The sequence below is a fragment of the Herpailurus yagouaroundi genome, unplaced genomic scaffold (genome assembly GCF_014898765.1).
Source record: "Herpailurus yagouaroundi ecotype Mexico unplaced genomic scaffold, PumYag 192, whole genome shotgun sequence".
NCBI classification, from domain to species: Eukaryota; Metazoa; Chordata; class Mammalia; order Carnivora; family Felidae; genus Herpailurus; species Herpailurus yagouaroundi.
The window spans coordinates 22,700,994-22,724,331 of NW_024412423.1; the positions used below are offsets into that span (position 1 = coordinate 22,700,994).

Consider the following 23,338-nt stretch of genomic DNA (forward strand, 5'->3'; position numbering starts at 1 on the left):
CTGATGAACACCCCTGCTGGGATGTTGGGAGTGCGTTGTGACTTGTCTGAGGTCCCAGGGCTTGCCCTTGGAAGAGCCCAGCTAAAAGGACCTGGTCAGGCTCCTTCCCCTGCCCTTGGCTACCTCACCCAAGTATGAGAGCCAGCCCGTGGCTGCTTGCTGGCCGTGGAGCTGGGATCCGGATTCTCACCTGGCTCTCGGCACAGCTGGGGCATTTGGGGTGTATGCCTGATGCAGTGTGACTTACCAGGGTTTACTAATCAGGGCTCAGCTGCCTTTAGACCAGCTAGTGAACTATGGGAGAGCAAGTAGGCATTGTTGCAAGCCGCTACATTTGTCATAATTCGTTACAGCGGCAACAGGAAGCGAATAGAGGAAGACCGCTTTGTCCATCTGTGAAAGGGGATAGTATCCATGCTGCCTAGTGTTTGTGGGGTTCCGCGAGAGAAGTTCTGTAGGATGCCCCATGTTTCCCCAGGAGTGCAGTTGTCCTACACTGAATACAGGCACCTGTTATGACGGTGCACTGTGCTGCTGGCCACAGGGGCGGCCTCCTCAGGCGCTCAGCGTGGCAGGGAGACCATCGCTCCATGGTTTTGAAAGTATTCTGTGATCTGGGTTTGACTCTTGAGTTGAGTTTCCTCGTGTACGGTTTGCTTGAGTGATTCGAGCCCGCGAGTTTTTCAGTGGAACTTGATTCTTCTTGGGGACTCAACCTTTTTGTGGATTCGGTACCCAGAGGCATCCCTGTCCGCGCTGGGGCCAGTGGGAGAGGGCATTTGGCCTCTTTATGCCAGTCTTAAATGGGGACGAGAAAGAGGCCCGTGCCCACCTCCCCTTGCCTACGTTCTCATCCTGGTTGGGGATACCCCACCCCCAGGTAGACCTCTGTGGGTCTGCTTAATGGGAAGACCATGAATTCCCTGTTCTCATCTTGCTACACCTTCCAGGGTGTCTTCACCTCCACCTGACTTAATATTGCATTTCCTTCAACCAGCCCACACTCTTGACCCTGGGTCTCTTTTTCTCCATGGCACCTGTCATCATCTGGCATATATATTTGATTGGGAATTACCTTTTATTGGCTGTTTTTTTCCATCCCCACTTGGGTATAAGTTCCAGGAGGCCAGTAAGTTTGTTTTCTCTACCACTGAATTTCCTGAGAGTAAATCAGTGACTGTTATAAAACAGGCGTTCAGTAGTACTGGTTGAGTGAGTCAATCAATACATTTCTCTGATTATGAAAGCAATCTTTATGAAACATAGGATACCATTTACGTATTGTACCTGTAAGAGCGCTACAGATTGCCTGTGGCCAGCTGGGTTTCTAACACTGTTGTGATGAATGTTGAGCTCTTAGCCGTGCTGTTAGCCATGGTTATTAGCTCAGAGAGGGGGTGCGGAGGGAGAATGTTGGAATTTTTTTATTAAGAAAATGTATTCCCACATGAGCTGTGTACTGAAAATTATTTTTAAATTATGTAAGCTAAAAACAACGAAAGTAACTCCTGTCTATCGTGGGAAAGTTGGAAAATGAAATGCAGTTCAGTGCAGAAAAACATCACCCATGATTTTCCCCTCAGAGGCCGTCACTTTTATGATGTGTGTTCTGCCTAAGTTTCTGCTACCTGTCTGCAGACTGAGCTCAGGCTGTTAGTGTAGAGTATTAGTCTGCCTCATGGGTCTTAGTGGTCCCTGGACCCTGGATTCTAGGGGGCAGGGTCCAGATCATTCCTTCTGTGGTTCTCAGGGCTCCTTCTTACCAGTTTCAAGGGGGGTGCCCTGGCCCTTTTGTGGGCTTCCTCAGACCCTCTGTGGCTGTCAACTCATGCCCCTGATCACCAGAGCCAGCCTCCATCATAGGACACCACATCTTCCCCTCCAGCCCCTCCTTCATCCAGTGCAAAGGGGACACGTGCTAGGGCCGCGCTCAGCTTGGGGACAGGAGGGAAATACGAGACGACCCTGCCATAGAGAGTGAGCCCAAATAAGCCATAATTAGAGAAAGGACACCATTGCAACATTTAAGTTCAGACCGAAAAGATGAGCAGGAGCTGGAGGAAGAGCCTTCGGGGGGGAAGGAAGGGCTGATAGAAATTTCAGGCAGGGAGGGGAAGGGGGAAAGTGACATTCTAAGGACTTGGGGACGTGCCACGTGGTGGGCCCAGACGGCAGGAGCATGGAGAAAATGACATGCAGGGGTGAGAGGCAGGCAGTCCCAGGCCTCCTGGACGCTGGCAGAGAGGGTGGGGTTTACTCTAGGTTTGCTGGGAAGCCACCAGTGAACTTTGAATGGCAGTGGTGTGATTCACTGTGGTTGGAAGAGAACAGCGTGACTGCTGTGCAGATGCAGGCGAAGGGGTGAGAGGGAAGACCAGCCCATCCTCCAGCGGGGAGACCAGTGGGGAGACCAGCCCATCCTCCAGCGGGGAGACCAGTGGGGAGACCAGCCCATCCTCCAGCGGGGAGATGCGGGGGTTCCGGGGGGGTGAGAAGGACAAGTCGCTCTGCTAATACTGAGGACGGCAGAGTGTGGACAGCAGACAGAGCAGGGCCACGGATTAGTTTTTGTAGTCAAGAGACAGGGATCACATGTCGATCATTCAGGCATCACTTTGGAACAACAAACGGGCCTTTGTTCTTCTCTCAGACCAGGAAGACTTCTGCTATGTTCAGCAAGGTCTGAATGGGACATTGAGGGAGGCGGTGCAGGTAGAGGACAGAGCGCAGGCCTGGTGGGGACAGAAACCCAACCCTCCTCCCTGGCCAGGTCACTTGGGGCAGGGCCTTCCCCTCTCCGGGCCCCGGCGCCACAAGGTCAGCATCTCTGGGGCAGCGGGGATGTGAATGATCCCGTCCTGGGCCCTCACGTCACTGCATCTCTCCGCAGACTCGCCTGCAGGCCGGCGTCAACTACGGGGACACCATCAGCTGCATCCGCACGGTGTACAGGAGGGAGAGTGTAAGTGCCCCCCGCCCCGGGGCAGGGCCTGGAGCCGCACCCGCCAGGGACTCCCACGAACGAACGGCTCGAAGCCTGCCCAGGCCCGGGCACCGTGGCCACAGTCCTGACACCAGCCCATCGGGCGGGAGGCCTGATCATTGCTTTTGGCTCAGCGTCGCCTCCTCCCTCCTCATCTCACACCACCACACCTCAAGTGTCGTGCGTCACCTAAACTTAACCCTGACACCTTGTGCAGTGTTACTGGAGAGAGACCCGATTTTGTGTAACCTCTCTGGAGAAATTCTAAGGAATTTGGAGTCACAGGAAGGAGAAGTCCTGTGAAAACAGGGTGACCCGTCCATTTTCAAAGCCAAACGAGAAGTCACTAAACCACACACTCACTGGCTTCCCTTCCTGTGGCGGGAGCCAGGCCCTTCTTTTTTTTTTTTTTTTTTAAATTTTTTTTTTTTCAACGTTTATTTATTTTTGGGACAGAGAGAGACAGAGCATGAACGGGGGAGGGGCAGAGAGAGAGGGAGACACAGAATCGGAAACAGGCTCCAGGCTCTGAGCCATCGGCCCAGAGCCTGACGCGGGGCTCGAACTCACGGACCACGAGATCGTGACCTGGCTGAAGTCGGACGCTTAACCGTCTGCGCCACCCAGGCGCCCCGGGCCCTTCTGATTCCAGATGTCCAGCGCTGACTTGTACCTCAGGTTTCTTGAGACCAGGAGGACCAAGATTTTCCTTTTCCAAGGGGAAAGCTGAATAATACTTTTTTAAGTTTGTTTATTTTTGAGAGAGAGAGAGGACACGCATGCATATGAGCGGGGGAGGTCCAGAGAGAGACAGAGAGAGATAGAATCCCAAGCAGCTCCCACCCTGTCAGCGCAGAGCCTGACTCAGGGCTCGAACTCACAAACCCTGAGATCATGACGTGAGCTGAAATCCAAAGTCGCACACCTAACTGACTGAGCCACCCAGGTGCCCCAGTTTTGAATAATATTTTATAATTCTTGAGAATTAGCGTGTGCTTTCCGAAGACTTTCTCAGGCCCCTCTTTGGGGAGTTTAAAATACATTTTCTGATTTGTGATGAAATGACTATTTATTTATTTTAACGTTTATTTATTTTTGAGACAGAGACAGAGCATGAACGGGGGAGGGTCAGAGAGAGGGAGACACAGAATCTGAAACAGGCTCCAGGCTCTGAGCTTTCAGCACAGAGCCCGACACGGGGCTCGAACTCACGAACTGTGAGATAGTGACCTGAGCCGAAGTCGGACGCTTAACCGACTGAGCCACCCAGGCGCCCCTGAAATGACAATTTAAAGAAGCGGTCAGTTACAAGCCCCGTGGCAGCCCTGGGCTTTCCCTTGAGTCCCTGGAAACCTGGCCCCATTGCTGACCACCACCTCTTCCACGACCTCCATCATAGGAGGTGCCCTGGGGCTCGGGAGCCTCCCATCCGCACTCGGAGATTTTCCTCAGAGGTGTGTTTTTTGTTTGGGTGTTCTAACTCTCTTGATAGGCTGCTTGACAACGGACTACAAACCTCACTCTAGCTGTTCCCGGCGATGTGCAATTCGTCACTCCCCTGAAAGGTGGCCATCAATTCTCCTTTTTGGCACACATGGTCCCCATTGCCTGCCAGCCAATGTCCCAGCGCCGGGGGTTTTGTGGGAACTGTGGGCGTTCCTTGGAGACACAGCCCTTTGGGGCTAAGTGATGTCCCACGTTATCTGGAGGAGCTTGTTTTGGAGGGAGGACCTGAGGCAGGCTGTGTGTGAACGTGTGCGTGGGAGGCGTCCTGCCTCTGACAGATAGGGCACAAACACCTAGGTCAGGATTAGCAGGTTTGTGTCGGCCCTGGAGTTTGTACAACAGCTTCCTGGTGCTTTTTCGCTTTTGGCACAGAGCTAAAAGTATGTGCTGGCCTAACTCCTCCAAGGGCCTCTGGAATTTTCCAGGTTTCAGAGGAGTGTCTGTGATGTTCCTCAAGAGTGCAGGGTGGAGGGGAGCCTGGGTGGCTCAGTCGGTTAGGCGTCCGACTTAGGCTCAGGTCATGACCTCACAGTTTGTGGGTTCAAGCCCTGCACTGGGCTCTGGGCTGACAGCTCAAGTTCTGTGTCTCCCTCTCTCTCTGCCCCTCCCCAGCTCGTTCTCTGTCTCTCCCTCCCTCTCTCCCTCCGTCACTCTCTCCCTCTCTCAAAAATAAATAAACATTAAAAAAAAAATTTTTTTTTAAAAGAGTGCAGTGTGGAAAGGACCCTCTCCTCAGCCTGCAGCCCCCTCTCCTGTGGTTTCCGCGTATGTGCAGAAGCCTTCTGAGGACTCTGCTCCCCTTAGACCCTCCCCATAGACTTGGCCCATTGAATTTTAGTCACCTGTCAGTTTCAGTCAGTTTGTCGGGCCCTGTCCCCCTCCCCTTTCCTGCACCCAGAGCGTAGGCTCAGTGAGGGCAGCGAGGATTTCTTATGGTGTCCGCATGTCCCCCTGGCACCTGGCAGATGTTTCAGAGAATGGTGCTTGGCAAGTCTGTGCTACCCTCTAGGGCTCCTCGCAGCCTGATATCCGTCCAGCCCAAGAACACGGCCACCCTGGTGGCAAATACGGAAACAAAACTGCATACACGCGCTGATTTCTCCGCCCAGGGCAAGAATGCCCTGGAGAGCACCCCCTCACCTGCCATGGCTCTCCTATCACGCAGCATCCTCTTGTACTCTTGTCACTGTCATAATGATTTATGTTTCCTGTAGTGTCCCCTCACCAGCCTGCGGGCTCCCAGGCGGGCAGGGACTGTGTGGAGGGCAGCGTGGGGAGCTCGGCGCCTTGGCCTGCAGACGTCCCTGGGCCCTCATGCTCCACCGCCCTCGTCCCACAGGTCTTCGGCTTCTTCAAGGGCATGTCCTTTCCCCTTGCCAGCATCGCGGTCTACAACTCTGCGGTGTTTGGGGTCTTCAGTAACACGCAGAGGTTCCTCAGCCAGCACCACTGCAGGGAGCCCGGGGCCAGCCCGTCCGGCACCCTGTCTGACCTTCTCCTGGCCAGCATGGTGGCTGGCGTGGTCTCTGTGGGGCTGGGCACGCCCGTAGACCTCATCAAGATCCGGCTGCAGATGCAAACACAGCCATTTCGGGAAGGTAAGAGTAGGGGAGGGGTCCTGATGCCTGGGTACCTGCGACCCTTGGCTGGTTCGCCGGTCTGGGCTGCAGTTGTTAATATCCTTTTTATTGAGCGGAGCATCTGCATTGTCACGTGATAGTCTATAATTATTCTTCTTATCTGTAGTATCTATCATTAATTAGATGATTAATCAATTGTTCTGTGCCAGGCGCCTACCTAGAGCCCTGTGTATGTTCACTTAATTGGTCTTCATAACAATTGTGTAAGGCAGGTGCTATTACTGCGTCCATTTTGCAGAGGAGAAAACCAAGTCTCTCAGAGGTTGAGACACTTATACAAGGCCACACAGCTAATGACCGGTGGGTGAGGAGCAGCTACATAATTTGCAGTGTCCAGTGTGGGAGGAAAATGTGGGATTCTTTATCGAAAAATTATTAAGAATTTTCAAAGAGCGTCCCAGAGCATTAAATCAGGCATGGGGACCTGAGGAACTCACAGACGGATCTCAAACCCACACACTTGTCCACAACACCAGGGTGTGCAGCCAGGACGTCTCATACCTAGACCACCAGCTGTAGGGGGTGAGGGGTCACTCCTCTCCCCCTCCTTGACTTTAGTTAGAGCTTCATTTCTTGGTGTGCTACACAGCAACCCTGTACCACATGCCGAGTCTGTTACTTCCTCTCTGCTGAGAAAGGAGTTTCTGTGTCTTTTCCTGGGAGTGGTTTTGATAAAGGAGGATGGAAAGAACGGGAAGGCACTTGGTGTGCAGAGTAGAAAGTGCCAGCTTGCACGGAAAGACAAGCTGGGGGCCTTAGGTTTCAATCCCTCCACGTATGGTTCTTGATTCTGACTGCACTCTGTCTCGTCAGGTTAAGATACGCTCCTGCCTGGGCCACTGTCTCCTTTCTATATAATGGAAGGGCTGGATCTGTGGTGCTTCCTGACAACTCAGATGTCTGGTCTGGGCTGACAGCTCTCATGGATAAGACTCCTCTCCCTGGCAGCCTTTTGAATGACCTGTATGTGACGTCTCTGCCCTCAGAGGCTGGGGCTCAGCTGGGCTCCACAGTCAAAGCCCTGTAATATACTGGGGAGCATTCCAGCCAGCCCAGCAGCTCTTCTGCCTTGATTCAGCCCGCACATCTTGTCCAGCCCAGAATGTATTCGGGACAAGGCTGTACATTCTCTGAGCACGATGCTGGTATCCCCACTGGGGCATGCGGAGGGCCTGGGACCAGCGGCCCTAGCCAGTTGCGTCATGCCTCAAGGGTGCTCAGTACGCCCCAGGCCCACGGTCACTGTCATCATGTGGGTGACACAGGGCAAGAAACAGGTTGGCTCATCTGGAGGGTTACAGCACACCCCTGTTGGGACCTCTAAGAGACCTGCGGGGCAAGGGGATCCCACCTCCACCTGTTTGACATACTGAGTCATGTCTTGGTACAACTTAGTTGAGCCGAAGGGTTGCACCTCACAGAAATGTCTGAAGCTTGCTGATCTGGTCCTGTCCCAGAGGCAAAAGCAAAGATGTAGAGGAATGAACATCATGAACAGACAGAACAGGGAGTCCTGGCCCCCAGCCTGGTGTTTTCTCTGTCCTATTTCAGGAAAGCTTTATGTCCATCTCAGGCAGAGAAGAACTCTCTCCTTAAGTCTTAAAACTCTTTGGGTCTGGATGTTGGAAGATTTACCATTGATGAGTCTTCTGCTCCTGGGGGCAGACCTGCGTCCTTCACAACCTGGGCCCTTTGACCCCGGAAAGGGAGAAAAAAGGGCTAGGCGTGCGTGTGCCTACTGGGGGAGGCGAGGCACAGCCAGCCCGGACACCGGGGGAGGTGTTTCTCAAGAAATGCCTTCCTTAGGAAAGCCTGGGACATTTGGAGGCAAATTAAGTGATTCCATCCTCTGTCCTGCCCTCTCCCACCCTCAACCTTCCCCACAGAGGGTGCTAGAATGGTGGCTATAACCTGGCAGGCCAAGGCCTGAACCACAGGGGATCTTGAGGCCAGGCTAAAAGCCTCTGGCGCTTGGAGGAAGGATGGGAGACAGTTCAGGAAGGGCCAGACCCAAGAAGGGTCCCAAAGCTGGGTGCAACCAGCCAGTTTTAGGGAGCTGGGCAGCTGCAACAGCTCACTGGATGCCTGACTGTGTGTGTGCCTTTCAACTCACACCCCAGCTCGACACTGTAAGGTCTGTATAGCTGTTAGCCCTGTTCATTTGCCCAGCACACTAGGTACGCACTTGATCTGGGCCAGCACAGCACTGAGGGTCACCTGTGCTTGCTCACCAGCAACCAAGAGAGCCTGACGTATAGCCCTCCCAGGCTATAGCCCTCTCTTTAGCCAATCCCTCGAGGCAGCAACAGAAAATGAACATGTGTTTATTCTGTCCTTTTCAATGTGCCACGAAACTGGCCTTTTGTGCACTCAGGGGAGGCTCTTAATAAGAGGACAGGGGAATTTCCTGCAGGCAAACATTTCTCAGCTCTGCAGTTCTAAGTCTTAGCACCTGGGCCCCCCGGGGCTTAGCTGGCAGGTATGAGGACAAAGGCGGTTTACCTGAGCAAGTGCAGGGAGGGTAGAAATGAGGACTCTAGCATCCGCCTGAGCTGTGCTCCCCAAGCCTCTCGTCTGGGCTCAGCCAGATCACAGCAGTGGGGGCTGAGTAGCTAGTATTTACTGAACCTGTATCCTGTGCCAGGCACCATGTGAAGAGCTCAGTGTGAGTCTCATCTTCCTAGCAACCCCGTTCCTAGACCTTTACAACGGGGAGCCCGAGGCATGTCCTTAGGTTCCTCCCCCGGGGGGAAGTGGAGTGACTCAGGGCCCACTGGTGCTGTTTCTTTGTCTGCCCGGATGTAGAAGCAGCTTTGATAACACTCCTCGGGCCTTGGCACAAAGTTACCACAAATCTAGCATCGGTCTTGAGGGAGAAAGTGGGCTGGGAGCATGTCTCCAAAAGGACATGGTTTAAAGTAATAGGCCCCGCTCCTGGAATCCAAGGGATGGGTGTGAATTCTGTGTCTGCCTGGTCTGTTGTTCACCCCCAGTCCAGCTGCCTGGGGCGGGAGAGCGGGGGTGGGGGCTGGGGGGAGGTCTTTGGTAGCTATCATGCTGCGGGGTATGGAGCAGGAGAGGCTGGCATTGGGCCACCAGGCCATACTTTGCGCCAGGAGCCTCTCCAGGAAAGCGGAAGGACGCGGCTTTCTTTTCCTCGTCCCTCAGAAACCCTCTAGGCCAGAGATGGAAGGCTCAAAGACTCACTGAGACCTGGGAGGGTACCATAAGTGAGCAGAGGTACCTGGAAAATGTACCCACTTCCGTTTTACTTGACACCCACAGCCCTCCTAACCCACATCTCATTTTTCCTCTTTTGACTGAAACGTGGACACAGAACACGTTTCACTTTCACTATCACTCTGCCGTTGCAAAAGCAGCAGCTCAAGCACGAGTCAGCTTTGGTGCCAGGGAAGGCAGCAGGGAGTGGTGGGGACTGTGGCAAGGGTGGCTCACATCCTGTCTGAGGGGTCAGCTATGACCCCATCCCAGGTCCCAGTTGCCGCATGGCCTGGATTGGAAATTGTCAGACAAACTAATTAAGAACAAAACCAGACGCAAACACAACGCCATGAAGCCCAAAGCACTGTGTGGACTGGATCAGCGTGTGGCTGGTCCTGACTTACCAGCTTGTGGTCTTGGTTCTGGGTCAGGCCCGCTCTGTGTGGTGACCGTGCTGAGCTGGGCGTTTGCAGGCAGCCTTGGGCAGGGCTTGTGGGATTGTCCGCGGTTTGTGGCTTTACCCCAGAATTGTCCAAACCACTTCCTGGGTAGAGACGATGGGACGTGAGAGACTGTGCCCATATACTGAAGCTGGGTGCCGGGGGTCTCTGGCATCTTTGCTTTGGGACATGTGACAAGTAGAATGGAGGCCACGTCAAGGTCAGAGTTCAGCTCAGCTGAATGCTTGCAAATATAGCACCAGGGAGCTCATCCTGATTATCTACCAGTGGTGACCCGTGGTTGAAAAGGTCCAAAAGACATGAAGCTCCTGGGTGGCTCAGTCAATTAAGTGTCTGTCTCTCGTCTTGGGCTCAGGTCCTGATCTCACAGTTTGTGGGTTCGAGCCCCGCATCAGGCTCTGTGCTGACAGTGCAGAGCCTGCTTGGGATTCTCTCTCAGTCTCTCTCTCTCTCTCTCCCTCCCTCCCCCTCTCCCCCTCTCCCTCTCTCCCTCCCCTCCCCTCCCCTCTCTGGCTCTCCCTGACTTGTAGTTTCTCTTTCAAAATAAATGAATAAACTTTAAAAAAAAATGTAAATAAGACAGAACATTAAATGTAGAGGGAGAATGTCCAAATATAATCACTGTTACTACAGTAATGTGTTTCTTTTTCTAAATAAAGTATGTATTTTAATTAAATATTTAAATATAAAGTATTTTAATTAAAATATTTTAAGAGGTTGTCCTTATATAGACAGTTTCATATTCTGTTTTAAGTCAATATTATAACAAATATTTTCCATGTTATGAAAATGGCATATAAAATTACTTAAAATAGATGACTAATATTTAAAATCGATGTGCATCTCTGTGCACAAAAGGCCCACAGACACACATGTATCGAGAGGGATGATACAGTGTGGCAAAAATGCAGTTTCTGGAGTTAGACTGCCTGCTTCTAATCCTACCTCCGTGAGAACCCAGGACCTCTGGGTAGCTCCCCTAACGTCACCCAGCCTCAGTTTCCTCATCGGCAAAGCAGGCATAAGCCTACTAGCTACTTCATAACTGGAGTAGAACGGAATGATGTATCACACGTGACTATTTTAGCACAATGCCTAGCTCGTTGAAAACATGAAATAAGTGTTAGCTGTACTATTAAACTTCTGAAACCACATTTCCTGTGATGGACGTTTAGGTTTTTGACCGTTTGTTCTCTTTTGAAAATAGTAATGTGCTCAGGCAACGTGTCCATAAGGAGTTGCTTTCAGTTAGGGTTGTTTCCCTAAATGTGTGGGCTCTTTGATTCATGAATGAATGAGTCAAAAGTTCTGGTCATTTTTAAGATTCTTGGCACATACTGTGAAATTGTTGTACAGAAGCGTTTTACCAAATTACATCAGCAGTTGTCGAAGTTGAGAGGGAAGTTCTGTCTGGCTCTGACAGCCGCTGCATACTAAACAGCAGTTACCCCGCACGAAAACTCTTGTAACTTATCAGAGGTTTTCTGTTGGTGCCCCTGCCGCTTGGCCGGCAAGGAAAGGCTGGCCTGAGTTCAGCTGGATGTGGCCTGGACTGTAAGGCACCTGTGAAGAAACCCTCCCTTTTAAGTCATCCTTACCGTGTGTGTGGGCATGAGCCTCCCTGGGTGCCCTACTGGGCCTGAACTGGAATTCAGGGCTGTGGTCCCAGAGGCCAGCAATCCCTCTGCCGCCTGGGCCAAGTCATATCCTGGAGGTCTATGGCCATTCACACTCACTTCTCCATCTTCGAGCTTTCAGGTCTGTGTTTTAACTCAGAGACTGATTAATGTGCTTATCACAAAGACCTCAACCCTCCAGGAGGGCAGAGTTTGGGGCCTGCAGGAGGAGGGCTCAGCATTAACTCTGTGCTGACCAGCCTCTAATTTCACCAGGCCCGGTTGAAGGCAGAGAGCTGAGTGTTCTACCTGTTGGAACACAGTCTCTGGTTCTTTCATTCACAAGCCTTTCCTGAGCTCTTGCTGTGAGCCACGCAGAGTAGATAAATCAGAGCTATCAGATGCACAGCCCCTGCCTCCAGGGAGCACACAGTCTGGTGGGGTGTAGCAAAATGAGAAGGGCCTATGGAAGGCTCTGGCACCTCGAAGTCTGGCTCTGCAGGTCAGGAAGACTCCAGAGAGCAAGTGGCCATTGATGGGGTGTTTGAATATTGGCTAGGCTTTGGAGAGGAAAATGTGGTGATGGAGAGGGGTTTCAAACAGAGGAAACCTGTAGGGACAGGGTCAGAGGCGGGAAAAGCAGGCATGTGACAGAACGAGTGAACCATTCTTGGTTAGGGCAGGGAGGGGAAGGTGCAGGGCGAGTTGTGAACATCTTGGATTTCCTTTTTTTTTTTTTTTTTTAATTTTTTAATGTTTATTTTTGAGAGAGACAGTGTGAGTGGGGGAGGGCCAGAGAGAGAGGGAGACACAGAATCCGAAGCGGTCTCCAGGTTCTGAGCCGTCAGCACAGAGCCTGATGTAGGGCTCGAACTCACGAACTGTGAGATCATGACCTGAGCTGAATTTGGACACTTAACCAACTGAGCCACCCAGGCGCCCCTGAACAGCTTGTGTGGGAGGAAGGTGGATCCGGTCTTCAGAAGGAGGAGAAGTGAATGGATTGTTTTGGGGCTGTAGCCTTAGACCAGGGAACAGGGGGCCCAGGGCTGTGGGAACGGAGGGGAGTGGTCCCTGGGAGGCATCTGTGATGGAGAATCAGTGGGCCAAACAGGAGAGAGGGAAGGGTCTAAAATGACCCAGGACTTGCCATTTGGGTGACTGTCAGGGAGGAAGCCTCCCACACGGGGAATTAAGCAGCACGTGAAGTATGTTGAGGCCGCGCTTGGCGTGGAGCAGGTGACCCGTATACACTTCTTGTCCCTGCTGCCGTTTTGGAGACTGGCAGGAGGGCAGGCTTGAGTGAGAACATGCTGAGTTTGGCTGGGTTCCTGTGCGAGGTACTGCAGCTGGAATATCAGGGTGGGAGCAATAGTCAGAGGTGTGACAGCGAAGTGACAGCTGAGGTGAGCCACAGAAAGGAAGAGGGTGGAGATGAATGGGAAAATGCCAGGAAGGAGCTCCCGCAACACCAGCGGCTGTGCAGTCAGCAGTTACTGAGCCCCTACCACGTGCTCCCCGCCTTTAAATCATCATACCATTCTCTGTCTTACAGATAGGGAAACTGTGGCTCAGGTCGTGTGACGTGTCTGTGCTCCCTCAGCTGTTACATGGTGTCTCGGGGCATTGCTCCCGGCTGTCCACCTCCATGGTCCCTGGAGGCAGAGTCCTGGGAGGCCCCTGTCACCAATGTCGTGTAAAGGGAATCAAGAGGGGAGAATTGCTGACGAGGACGTGACACTGGGGACAGAGACCAAAGGGTGGGGAAGGAAAAAGCCTTTCATTTCCAGGTTGTGAGAGAAGAGCAAAGCAAATGATGCAGGGCCAGAGGAAGGAGGTTGAGGGAGCCCTCTTTGGAAGGCCTGACTCTACCATGTTCAGGATTATATGAACAGAACGAAGGGGAGAGTGTGGCCAGGATTTGAGAAGAAGGTCCTGATTTCCGAACATGCCTAGGTGAGATAAATAGGGCTGGAGTGGTGACAGCAGGGAGGGCCACGTGAGGGCTAGATCTGGGCAGGCAAGATAATCAACCACGCACCAGCATACAAAGCCTGTTTGGGCTCCAGGATCTGCATGATGACAAGATGGGGTAGAACCATTTGTCCGATTTTTCTGAGTCTTCAGAGATGTCTGGCTGGGAAAGTCGCCAACCGTGTCTGGGAGGCCCTGACTACCTCGGTTTGTCTCTTTGGCAACGGAGTTTTATTGCCACCATAAAGATGTGTGGCTGCCAAGAAAAACACTCTTCTTCAGTCAGGTTGGCCTTGGGAAGGAGCAGCCTTCTGATAGAGCAGATCTTTCAAGACTTTCCCATTGCAGGGCAGGAATGATTGATGCTAAACTCCCTCACTCTTGGTCCATTTAACTCCTGAAGAAGGGGGCCTGTGTGGGAGGACAGGCACCCTTGGAGCATGTCAAAGGACTGGAGACAAGCCAGGACCGTACTGCCTAAGCCTTCTTCTTATGTAGGCTGTGAGCTGCCAGTGGTATGTGAGGGCTGGAGCAGTAGCAGCCCTAAAGTGAAAGGAAGAAATGTGTGCAGAGGCCAGGCCTTTAGCCATGTAGTTCAAGAGGAGTCCTTGAATTCTGGATGGTTTGGCTGAATCTTTTCCAAACTGTGGTCCCACACCTCTAGCAGAGATGAATGAAGGTGCGTACAACGTAACAAATGCCACTGTGCAGGTGATATACCTGGGTGACATATCCATTTGGTCTCTAAATCAATTGACGAGGGCAAATATTGTTCTGATTTCAGACTTGACGTTAGCATTGGTAGTTTTTGGCCCTGCGTGGGCGTCCGCAATCTCCCACAGTAGGTTTGGCTGCAGGCCACTGCTGCCCGAGGTTGGTACTACCAGCACTTCCAGAATCTGGAGTCGTATCAGGATAGGGGTGCTAAAAATAGGAGTGACTATCCGCCTCAAGTAAAGTTCATTTGTCAACATGCTCACTCAATTTTCACAAAAGCCAAAAGAAATTGACAGGCTATTTATCCTTCCCCTTTTGTAGATGATGAGGAAACTCAGGGCCAGTGTGGTTGAGTCTTTTCCACCAGATCGTACAGTAGATAGCAACTGAGCAACAAAGCAAACCCCAGCTGCTTCTAATCCGGGGCTCTCTCTACTAAACCATCTCCTGTCTTGGACTCTTCAGACCGTAAGGAAACTACTGGACTCATTGGAAACAGGAAGTGGACGAGAGCTTCCCGGTTGGTAACATTCCGAAGAAGTGCCCCGAGGGGTTTGCCCAGCCTGCGTAAACCCACATCATAGAAGTTACACCCAGCTTGTCTGCTGGAGGATGTATATCCACGGTACGGCATGCTTCCATGACATTTTGGAATAGCGCAGTGGCCAGGACCATGATTTGGGTGTTTCTTCCGATATCTACAGCCTCAGGGACAAGGACCAGACAGGACCAGGACTGGATGAATGCCAAGCTAGGGAGGGAAACTTTGGGAGGCCTAAGTCCTGAGAGCTGCCTGGTCAGATGCTCAAGTGTTGACTGAGTGGATATTGAGGCACAAAGCAGACACCGTGTGAGGTACAGGGTCACGGTGCTCTAGGACAGGCCGTAGCATGGCATTCCTGTCATCAGGAAACTCCTTGCTTGGTTAGGGTACAACAACATGTTCAGAATACAGCAGCATCTAGAACAGAACTTTTAATAGGGGGTAGCGCCTTTGCAGGCACTGGGAGGGGTGATCCCAGCTTTTCGTAAGAATACCTTTAAAATACAGGGGCGCCTGGGTGGCTCAGTCGGTTAAGTGTCCGACTTCAGCTCAGGTCACGATCTCGCGGTCCGTGAATTCGAGCCCCACGTCGGGCTCTGGGCTGATGGCTCGGAGCCTGGAGCCTGCTTCCGATTCTGTGTCTCCCTCTCTCTCTGCCCCTCCGCCGTTCATGCTCTGTCTCTGTCTCAAAAATAAATAAATGTTAAAATTTTATAAAAAAAAATAAAATACATTAAATGGGGTCCAACCCATAGAAGAGCAGCTGTACTTTAAGTGTCCATGGATAAAGTAAGCACCTATGGCAAGAAGTTACTATGGATAATTAGTATATTTAGGTACATTTTTGTCATGTCCCCCACAATAACACCTACACATAGGAGAAAAATGGTCATACATGTATGTGAGATATTTTAGGAATTATGTGAATCTATAATGCTAACCGATTTGCGGGTCCCTTGAAATAAGTCCATGCTCCCAACTTGCTAGTCCTCTAGCCTAAAAGTGTTTGAACACAGAAAACTTGGTAAACCTGCATGTCACTGACTGGGACCAGCAGGACCTTGTCCATGGATGGCTTATTTGTTAAGGATTTTCTGTAGAAAATGACCTGCTGAGAAATAATGTTGTGTTCCCATCCCATCTCTATGCACCCACAGGAAAGATCTGGTGGCTCTGTCCCTTCCAGAGAATGGCCAGGCCTTTGTGTTCCTTGTGGCTGGTCCTCTTACCGCTGTGGATCAGTGACCCGCCATTGTGTTTCAGCTGACTGTCCTGTTTCCACAGTCATGGCCCATTGAAGAACTTAAACAGCACTATTTGAGAAGGGAAAGAGATGAAACTGTGTGGTGTTTGTGTCTCAGAAGGGCCCAGCAGTATTCTGTGGCTGTATTTGGGCTTCTGAGAAGAGGGGCAACAGTGGCAAATCTGTGGGGACCCCAGCCTGCGTCTGGGTTGCTTCAGCCCCTCTGAAGTGGGAGAACTCCCAAGAGGTGGCTGCGTGGGTACCTGTTAGGATTGGCCCAACATGCAAACCCCCACCCCATGCAGAAGCATCTGCCTTCAGAGGAACCTCTTGGCCCTGGCAGGGACCAGTAAGCAAGACACCTGACCCTGGTGTGGAGCAGTGGAGCCAGACGGCCTCACTGTGTGGCCTAAGGAGTAATGTTAGGGACCCAGCTAGACAAGGTGGGGGAGCCTGGAGGAGAAGCGATGTTTTTAGGACTGCATAGGCTCTCCTCTGCTCCTGGATGAAGATGACGAGCATGGTAGGGGTCTATTTCATTGACTCTGAGCATCCTGCCTGTCTTGGTATAGGGGGCTTGAGTTTGTCCTCACTGAATTTGGGAAAACAAAACCACAGATGCCCTGAGTGTTTCAGGTATTTAATCCACACCTGTCATAGTAAAAGGTAATAGGGTCTTGATTTAGGAAAAAAAAAAAAAAAAATCAAGAAAAAATGGTCTAGATAGCAAAGCCTCATGATAAGAAATCAAAATTTGATTTATAATTTATCCTCATTTTAGAACAAAAAACTCTAATTAGAGAAACGAAACATCTGTTGTCCTAGAAGGAAATATGTCTAATGTGAATCCCTTCACATGCACCTGTACACCCCCAAGCCAAGCCCTGAAGGTTCAGGAACAGCAGTCTCAGAGCTGGTGGTTCAGTGTGAACAGACTACTGACCCCAGCAGCTCACCTCCTTTCTCCAGTTCCTTCCACAAACAACATGCAGGTCCACGGATTTCAGTTGTGCACATTTCCCAGCGCTGCTTGCCGGCAACCTCCCAAGTCCTCTTTTAAAGGTCACCCAAGTTTGTTCTAAATAGAGTTAACTGTGAACTCTGATTCAGCGCTTTTCTGAGGTCTGCCAAGTCACGCCTCCCCAGGACCTGTCTTCCAAGCCCCGCCCCCTGGACTTCGCCTCCTAAGCCGCGCCTCCCTGGACCAGCCCGTCAAGCCACGCCTTCCCAGGTCCTGTCTCTCAACTTCCTGCCTCCCTGGATCAAGCCTCCAAAGCCCCGCCTCTCTTAGGCCATGCTTCCAGGGGCCCAGCCTCAGAGCATCTTTTGGCTGGAGCAGCTGATAGGAGGTGCCGCTGTTTTCTGCTTTGTGGCCCCGTGTGAATCATCATGCCCCTGTTGCTAATGCAGATGGGCCCTAACAACCATCGTCCAGTTGAAAGATTTGCTTCTCACTGAGTGACACGTCATTGATGCCACAGAGTTCTTTTACCTTGTAAAGCAAGCAGGAGAGGGTAGGTAGGCTTGGAATCTTCACTGGGACCAAAACAGTTTGTTTCAAGTGTAAGACGTCATTTTTTCAGTAAGGTGTGGTGACCCAGGTGCATGCAATTGTCACAGCTCATTAACTGTGCACCTATAAGCAACATCTTTTATTGAATGTAAATTATATCTGAATTAAAAAGGAAACTAACAAAAACCAGGATACGAGGCCAGAGAAGACGACCAGGGGCTCCTGAAAGTCATTAGTCCTCATGGGAGAAGAGGTGTAAACAGGGAGGAAGTGTGGTGGAAGAATGCATCATCTCTTTGAGATAACAAGGAAACCTCAAACAAACCCCAAATGAGGAAGGGTCTATTCATCAGAAGGGAGGCAGCATACTCTTAAAAAATGCCTGTGTCATTAAAAGCAAAGAAAAGCTGTAGAAATGATCCAAGTTAAGGAATCTCGGGGCGCCTGACTGGCTCAGTAGGTGGAATGTGTAGACTCTTGAGTTTGGGGTTGTGGGTTGAAGCCCCATATTGGGTGTAAAGTTAACTAAAAACAAAAATAAATAAAGGAAGCTTAAGAGTCATGACAACTAAATGCAGTGCCTGGTTAGACAAGATCCTGCCCTTGGGAGAGAAGGAATGCCATACAGGTCAATATGAGATCAAGTGATAACTTGAGTATAGACAGTATATTAGGTAAAGGTATTGTGAATATAGATTATGACTCTGATTATTGTAGCAGGTAGGACAATATTCCTATTCTTAGAAAACACATACTGAAGGATTTAGGAGTAAAAGGCCATTTTGTATCTAACCCTGAAATGGCTCAGAGAATAATTTCATGTATGTATGTGTGAAAAAAATATATACATGTATGTACAAAAGAATTTCCTCATTGCTTACCTTGGGGAAAAGAGTGAAAAAAGTACAAGTTTGGGTCTTGTTGACAATGCCGGTTCAAAGTTTGTCAAGTATTTTTCCAATATTGGCACCTCTAAACAAGGAAGATTTTTATCCAACATCTCCTATCAGTAACTCCTGGAAGCCACATCATACCCGTAGCTGATTCATGAAACCTTTCATTCCGGGTCAGGTCACTGTTACCTGGAGAAGAACACAGCCCAGGCAAAGTTTATGCACTGGGACAGGGGCATCTGTTCAGTGATAAGGGAGGGGAGGGGAGAGGAGGAAGGGGGAGAGAGAGAGAGAGCACACAAACCATACATTTTACAAATGAGGTAAGATGTTAACAATAGGTAAATCTGGGTAAAGGATATAGAAAGGTGTTCTTTGTACAGTTTTTCTTTTTTGCACTTTTTTTTTTACAAATTTGAAATTATTTCCGTGTGTGTGTGTGTGTGTGTGTGTGTGCGTGCGCGCGCGCGCTTTACCATTGGTGATGAGGGAGCTGGAAAGAGTTCCAACGCCTTTGCAGCATCAACTGGTGTCCAGAAGGCATTGGCTGCTGACTCAGATTCGTGTCAGTATTCCAGGTGATGGTAGTCACCATGGCAATTATATTGCTTTCATAGTCATAAATGGATATTTCTCAAGCAATAAAAGCTAGGTTGCTTATGTTACAAACCTGGGAGAATATATGAGAGAATTTCCTTATTGCTTATTTTGAGAAGAAAAGGAAAAATGTTCAGGTGTTTTGTTGACAAGGCATGCTGGAGGTTGGGCAAGTATTTTTTTTTAAACATCTATACCTCTAAACAAGCAGAATATTATCAGGACACGCTCCTTCAATCAGTAACTTCTGAAAGCCACATCATACCTTCAGTTGATTCATGAAAACCTTGACTCCTGGGTCAGGTCACTGTTATTTGGACATAAGCATGACATAGGTACAGTTTATATGTTGGGACATTTACATCTGTTCTGTTTCATACCAAAATTTGCCAGGATGACCCTAGCAGCATTATAGTGGATTTGGGAAAGGAAGGGGTGTCCAGTGACCTCTCAGTGGGCTTCCAAAGACCATAGTGTCTGACCTTGCTCTGAGCTCAGTGGACCCTTTGCCCCCAAAAGTGGCCACAACCCCTGCTCACTCCCTGGGGGATCTGCTATGAAAGTGGATGGGACTCTGCCTCCTGCCCACACTGTAGTTGGCCAAGCACACATGACAGTGATTATGACCCTCTTCCCCCCCACACAAAAAGAAAATGTGGGATTCATTTGTTCGAGCACACTTCCCAGGCAGATGGGAAGCTCCCCCTGTACCCCACCTCCTTCTGGGAGGGTTAAAAGGACAGGTTGCACCTGATTCTCAAATCTGCAGTTTGGACTCTGGAATCATGAAGCGGAGTATTTTCTCTCAACCGTTCATCTGATAAAGATGGGACTATTTGGGGAGCTTAGAAATTCAACTGTGTAATGAACGTTGCTGCCTCTTTGTCCGCGTGTGTAAAACCAAACTGAGGTGCCACCTTCGGGGACCTAAACCCAGGTGGCAAAATAGGTGTGTGTCACAGGCAGGCTTTCATTCTTTGTCCTTCCTGGTCATACCATGTGAGTTCTTCAAGAAGAGAGTGTTGAGAATAAGAGTCCACTTTATCTGCAGCGGGTCTGGGAGTCCTCTCTGGTCCTGAAGCAAAGCTGAGCCAAAGGGTCCGTGGGAGGGGAGATGAGCATCAGAGATGGAGACAGGAGAGCCAGCTGGAAGGGTTATATGGAAGAGACGGAGTCGCTGCTTGCTGGCTGCATACAGCCCTAGAAGAAGCTAGGGACACCATACCCCCTAATCTGCCAGTAGACACCCCAGAGGTAGACAAGGAGATAGTGGCCCTGTGCCCCTGGACTTTGAGGAGCCAGTGGCATCAGGGCTGCCCTCCAGCTGTTGCAGGGCATGGCCTGACCAGGGCTGGAGTTACAGAATGTTTGGCCCTCCAGCCCCTGTATCCTGCCCCCTACTTATGCCAGTCGCCTCAGTCTCAGTAACAATCTGTTGATAACTTATTCCACTGCTACAATGTACCTGAGCACTTTATAGGTGTTACCTTATTTATGTTCACCTGTTATCTTTTTTCCTTTAAAATATTTTTCAGCTTTATTGGGATATAATTAACATTGATATAAATAACACTGCGTAGGTTTAATATACATGTGCATTTGTTGAATGGTTACCAAAGTGAGGTTAGCTAACATGTTCATCGTGTCATATAGTTACCGTTTGTGTTTGTGAATTGAGAACTCTCAAGATTTACTCTCTTGGCACCTTTGTATACAATAAATATTGGCCTGTTCTCTTTTTAAAGATAAGGAACCAAAGGCTGACAAAAGGTAGCTTACCAAGGTTGAAAGGTTTTTAAGTAGTGGGTTCAGGATTTGGAACCAGAATAGTCTGGGTCCAAAATCTCTTATGCTCTTTTACCACACTGTGCACAAGTACACACACCCACACCCATAGACAACACACACACACACACACACACACACACACACACACACACACATTATATGGGACTTTGCAACCTCTTTTTTAAGAGGGAGCTTGGTACAGCTTGTCATATTTGATCCTAGACAGTCTGCAGTCCCTGCTGCTTACAAAGACATAGTGATGGTTGACCAGAAACCTCTGGACGTCCTATGGCAGCTGGTACTTTATCCCCTGGCAGGCATTGTCTCCAATATGGCTACACATGTTGGCAGGGGCTTTCTGCTGGGACTTGAGAATCTTGGTTTGAGCTGCCAAGGTCAGCAGTTTTGGTAAAAACCAACAGGCCATGTGAGTGGAAACTGTCAGTGGGCTGGGCTGGGTCCGGTGCCGGAGAACAGCCAGTCTCATGACCTCAGGTCGCTTGCCATCTTCTCCTCCCTGTCTTTGCAGCCAACCTTGGTTTGAGACCCAGGGCGATGACTCTTGGGAAGCCACCAGTCTACCAGGGGCCTGTGGATTGCATTGCAACCATCGTGCGGACCGAGGGCCTGGCAGGGATGTACCGGGGTGTTGGTGCCATGCTGCTGAGGGATGTCCCAGGCTATTGCCTCTACTTCATCCCCTATGTGTTCCTGAATGACTGGATCACACCCGAGGCCTGCACAGGCCCCAGCCTCTGTGCTGTGTGGCTGGCAGGCGGCATGGCAGGTAAGGGCAGCCGTACTGACCCCTGCACTTGTGCTGATGCCCTGTATTGGGAAGGCTGGGGAGCCCATCATGCCCTTCTCTGCCCCAGGGAAGGGCACGGTTCACCTAGTTACTCATCCAGTGAGTATTTGGTAAGCACCTGCTATATGCCAGACCTAGCCAAACAAAGGAAGGGCTGGGAATAGAGAATGGTCTCCCTCTTTTCCGCATCTCCTTCCCTCTGGACCTATGAGAACAGCAAGTCCCTATTTGGGATCGTTGAACCTTCGGTCAGAAGATATATTCTCCCCTTTCATTCTGGGTCAGGTCTCCTTGAGCTCTGAAAAGGAAATCTGTTATCATGGTTCACCTTTTTTCAATGTCGGCACATAGCAAACCTTTCTAATGTGAGCATTTCATTAGCTCTGTAAGGGAGGCATCAGTCTCCCCATTTGTCAGATGAGAAAACCGAGGTTCAGAGAGACTAGGTGACCCACCCAAGGGCACACAGCTAGTGCATGCAGACAGTACAGCAGGGACTCTGTAGTCAGTGAGATCCCAGTTCAAATCCACACTTACTCAGCTTGTGACCATGGACTGGTTTCTTCACCCCCCTTCTCAGAACTCATACAGCATCCCCCTTTCCTTTAGGGTAAAAATCAATGTTCCCGCAGTGGTTTTCAGTCCCTTTATGATCCAGCTGTCTCTTGCCCGTCTGCACTCAGCTCCTGCTCTTGCCCCTGTACGTGCTCTGCTTCAGCCACGCTGGTCTCCTTGCTACGGCATGACCGTGCCTGGCTCCTCCCCACCACGAGGCCTTTGCACCTGCTGTTCCTGCTGCCTGGATTTAGCCATATGTAGGTCATCAGGGACTGTGACAAGACCCATGTTGGTGAAGGGTGTGAACACCCAATTGAAGAGAGATCGGGAGAGAAGGGGATGGAAGAAACAGGATAGTCCAAGTACACACGACACCTCTGAGGGGCTTGGTGGTGCTGTGAGGGGGACGGGGACGAGAGGTATGCAGCTAGAGCCAGAGCAGGGTGTGGAAGCCAACAGGGGGTTGCTTCTTAAGAAGGCTGAAAACGTGGCATGTGTGATGCTGTGGGGAAAGGTCTGGAAAAAAGAAAATCGTCGTTGCTCCTCCACTTCCTGCTTCTCCTCCCCCTCCTCCTCATTAGCTATGCTCAAAACTCAGCAAACACATAACAAAGTCCGTGTCTTAGCCACCAAACACCAGTGTCCAGCCCGCTGCCCCCGTGTGTCTGCGGCCTGGCCAGAGCTAGCTCCTAGTAAGGGCTTAGTAAGCACTTGCCGATGGAGGACAAACAAGGCCCCATCCACTCTCATTTCTGCTGAGAGCAGGTATGAGGGGCCTGGTAGGCAGACCTCACTTTGTAATACCCTTGCCCATGGGCTAAGGAACCAGGGAATATGCCAGGGCAGCACCTGGACAGACTCCAGGAGAATCAGCTTTGTTATTCCGGCAGGAGTCAAGAGGAAGGGGAGGTCCAGAGGGTTCCCAGAGGGTCACGGGCAGGAGGCCATGGGGCTTGGAGGCTGGGATGGGCGGAGGGCCCAGGGCAGGCTAGGACCGCTTTTGGGAGCTCCTGGGCAGCAATTACAAAACCTTGCAAACAGCTGCCTTGGACTTTGGCATCAGTTTGTTTTTCTCTTCCTGTCCAAAAATGTGCCAATTTCTGTGTTTATACAATAACCTGGCATTGTTTTCCTAGAGTCCTTTCAAGTCACAAAGGTGCTCAAACTGGGGCACCTGAGTTTCTCCACCAATGATGAGCCAGGCTTGTGTGGTCTCAAGGCCTCTATGTCACACCTCTGGAAAAGTCACAAGATTTCTAAAGACCTGCCCCTGCT

General features: G+C 50.6%; 1 protein-coding gene across 5 annotated transcripts in view; it reads left to right on the forward strand.

The window, feature by feature from the left end:
• The window catches only part of SLC25A48 (solute carrier family 25 member 48), a 55,725-nt gene that overhangs the window by 20,641 nt on the left and 11,746 nt on the right, over positions 1-23,338 (forward strand). For all 5 annotated transcript variants that reach the window (XM_040444526.1, XM_040444528.1, XM_040444529.1 and 2 more), the window contains 3 exons: positions 2,891-2,962; positions 5,829-6,087; positions 21,227-21,484. In XM_040444526.1, the coding sequence (XP_040300460.1) occupies positions 2,891-2,962; positions 5,829-6,087; positions 21,227-21,484 (589 nt within the window). The remainder of the gene's footprint in view (positions 1-2,890; positions 2,963-5,828; positions 6,088-21,226; positions 21,485-23,338) is intronic.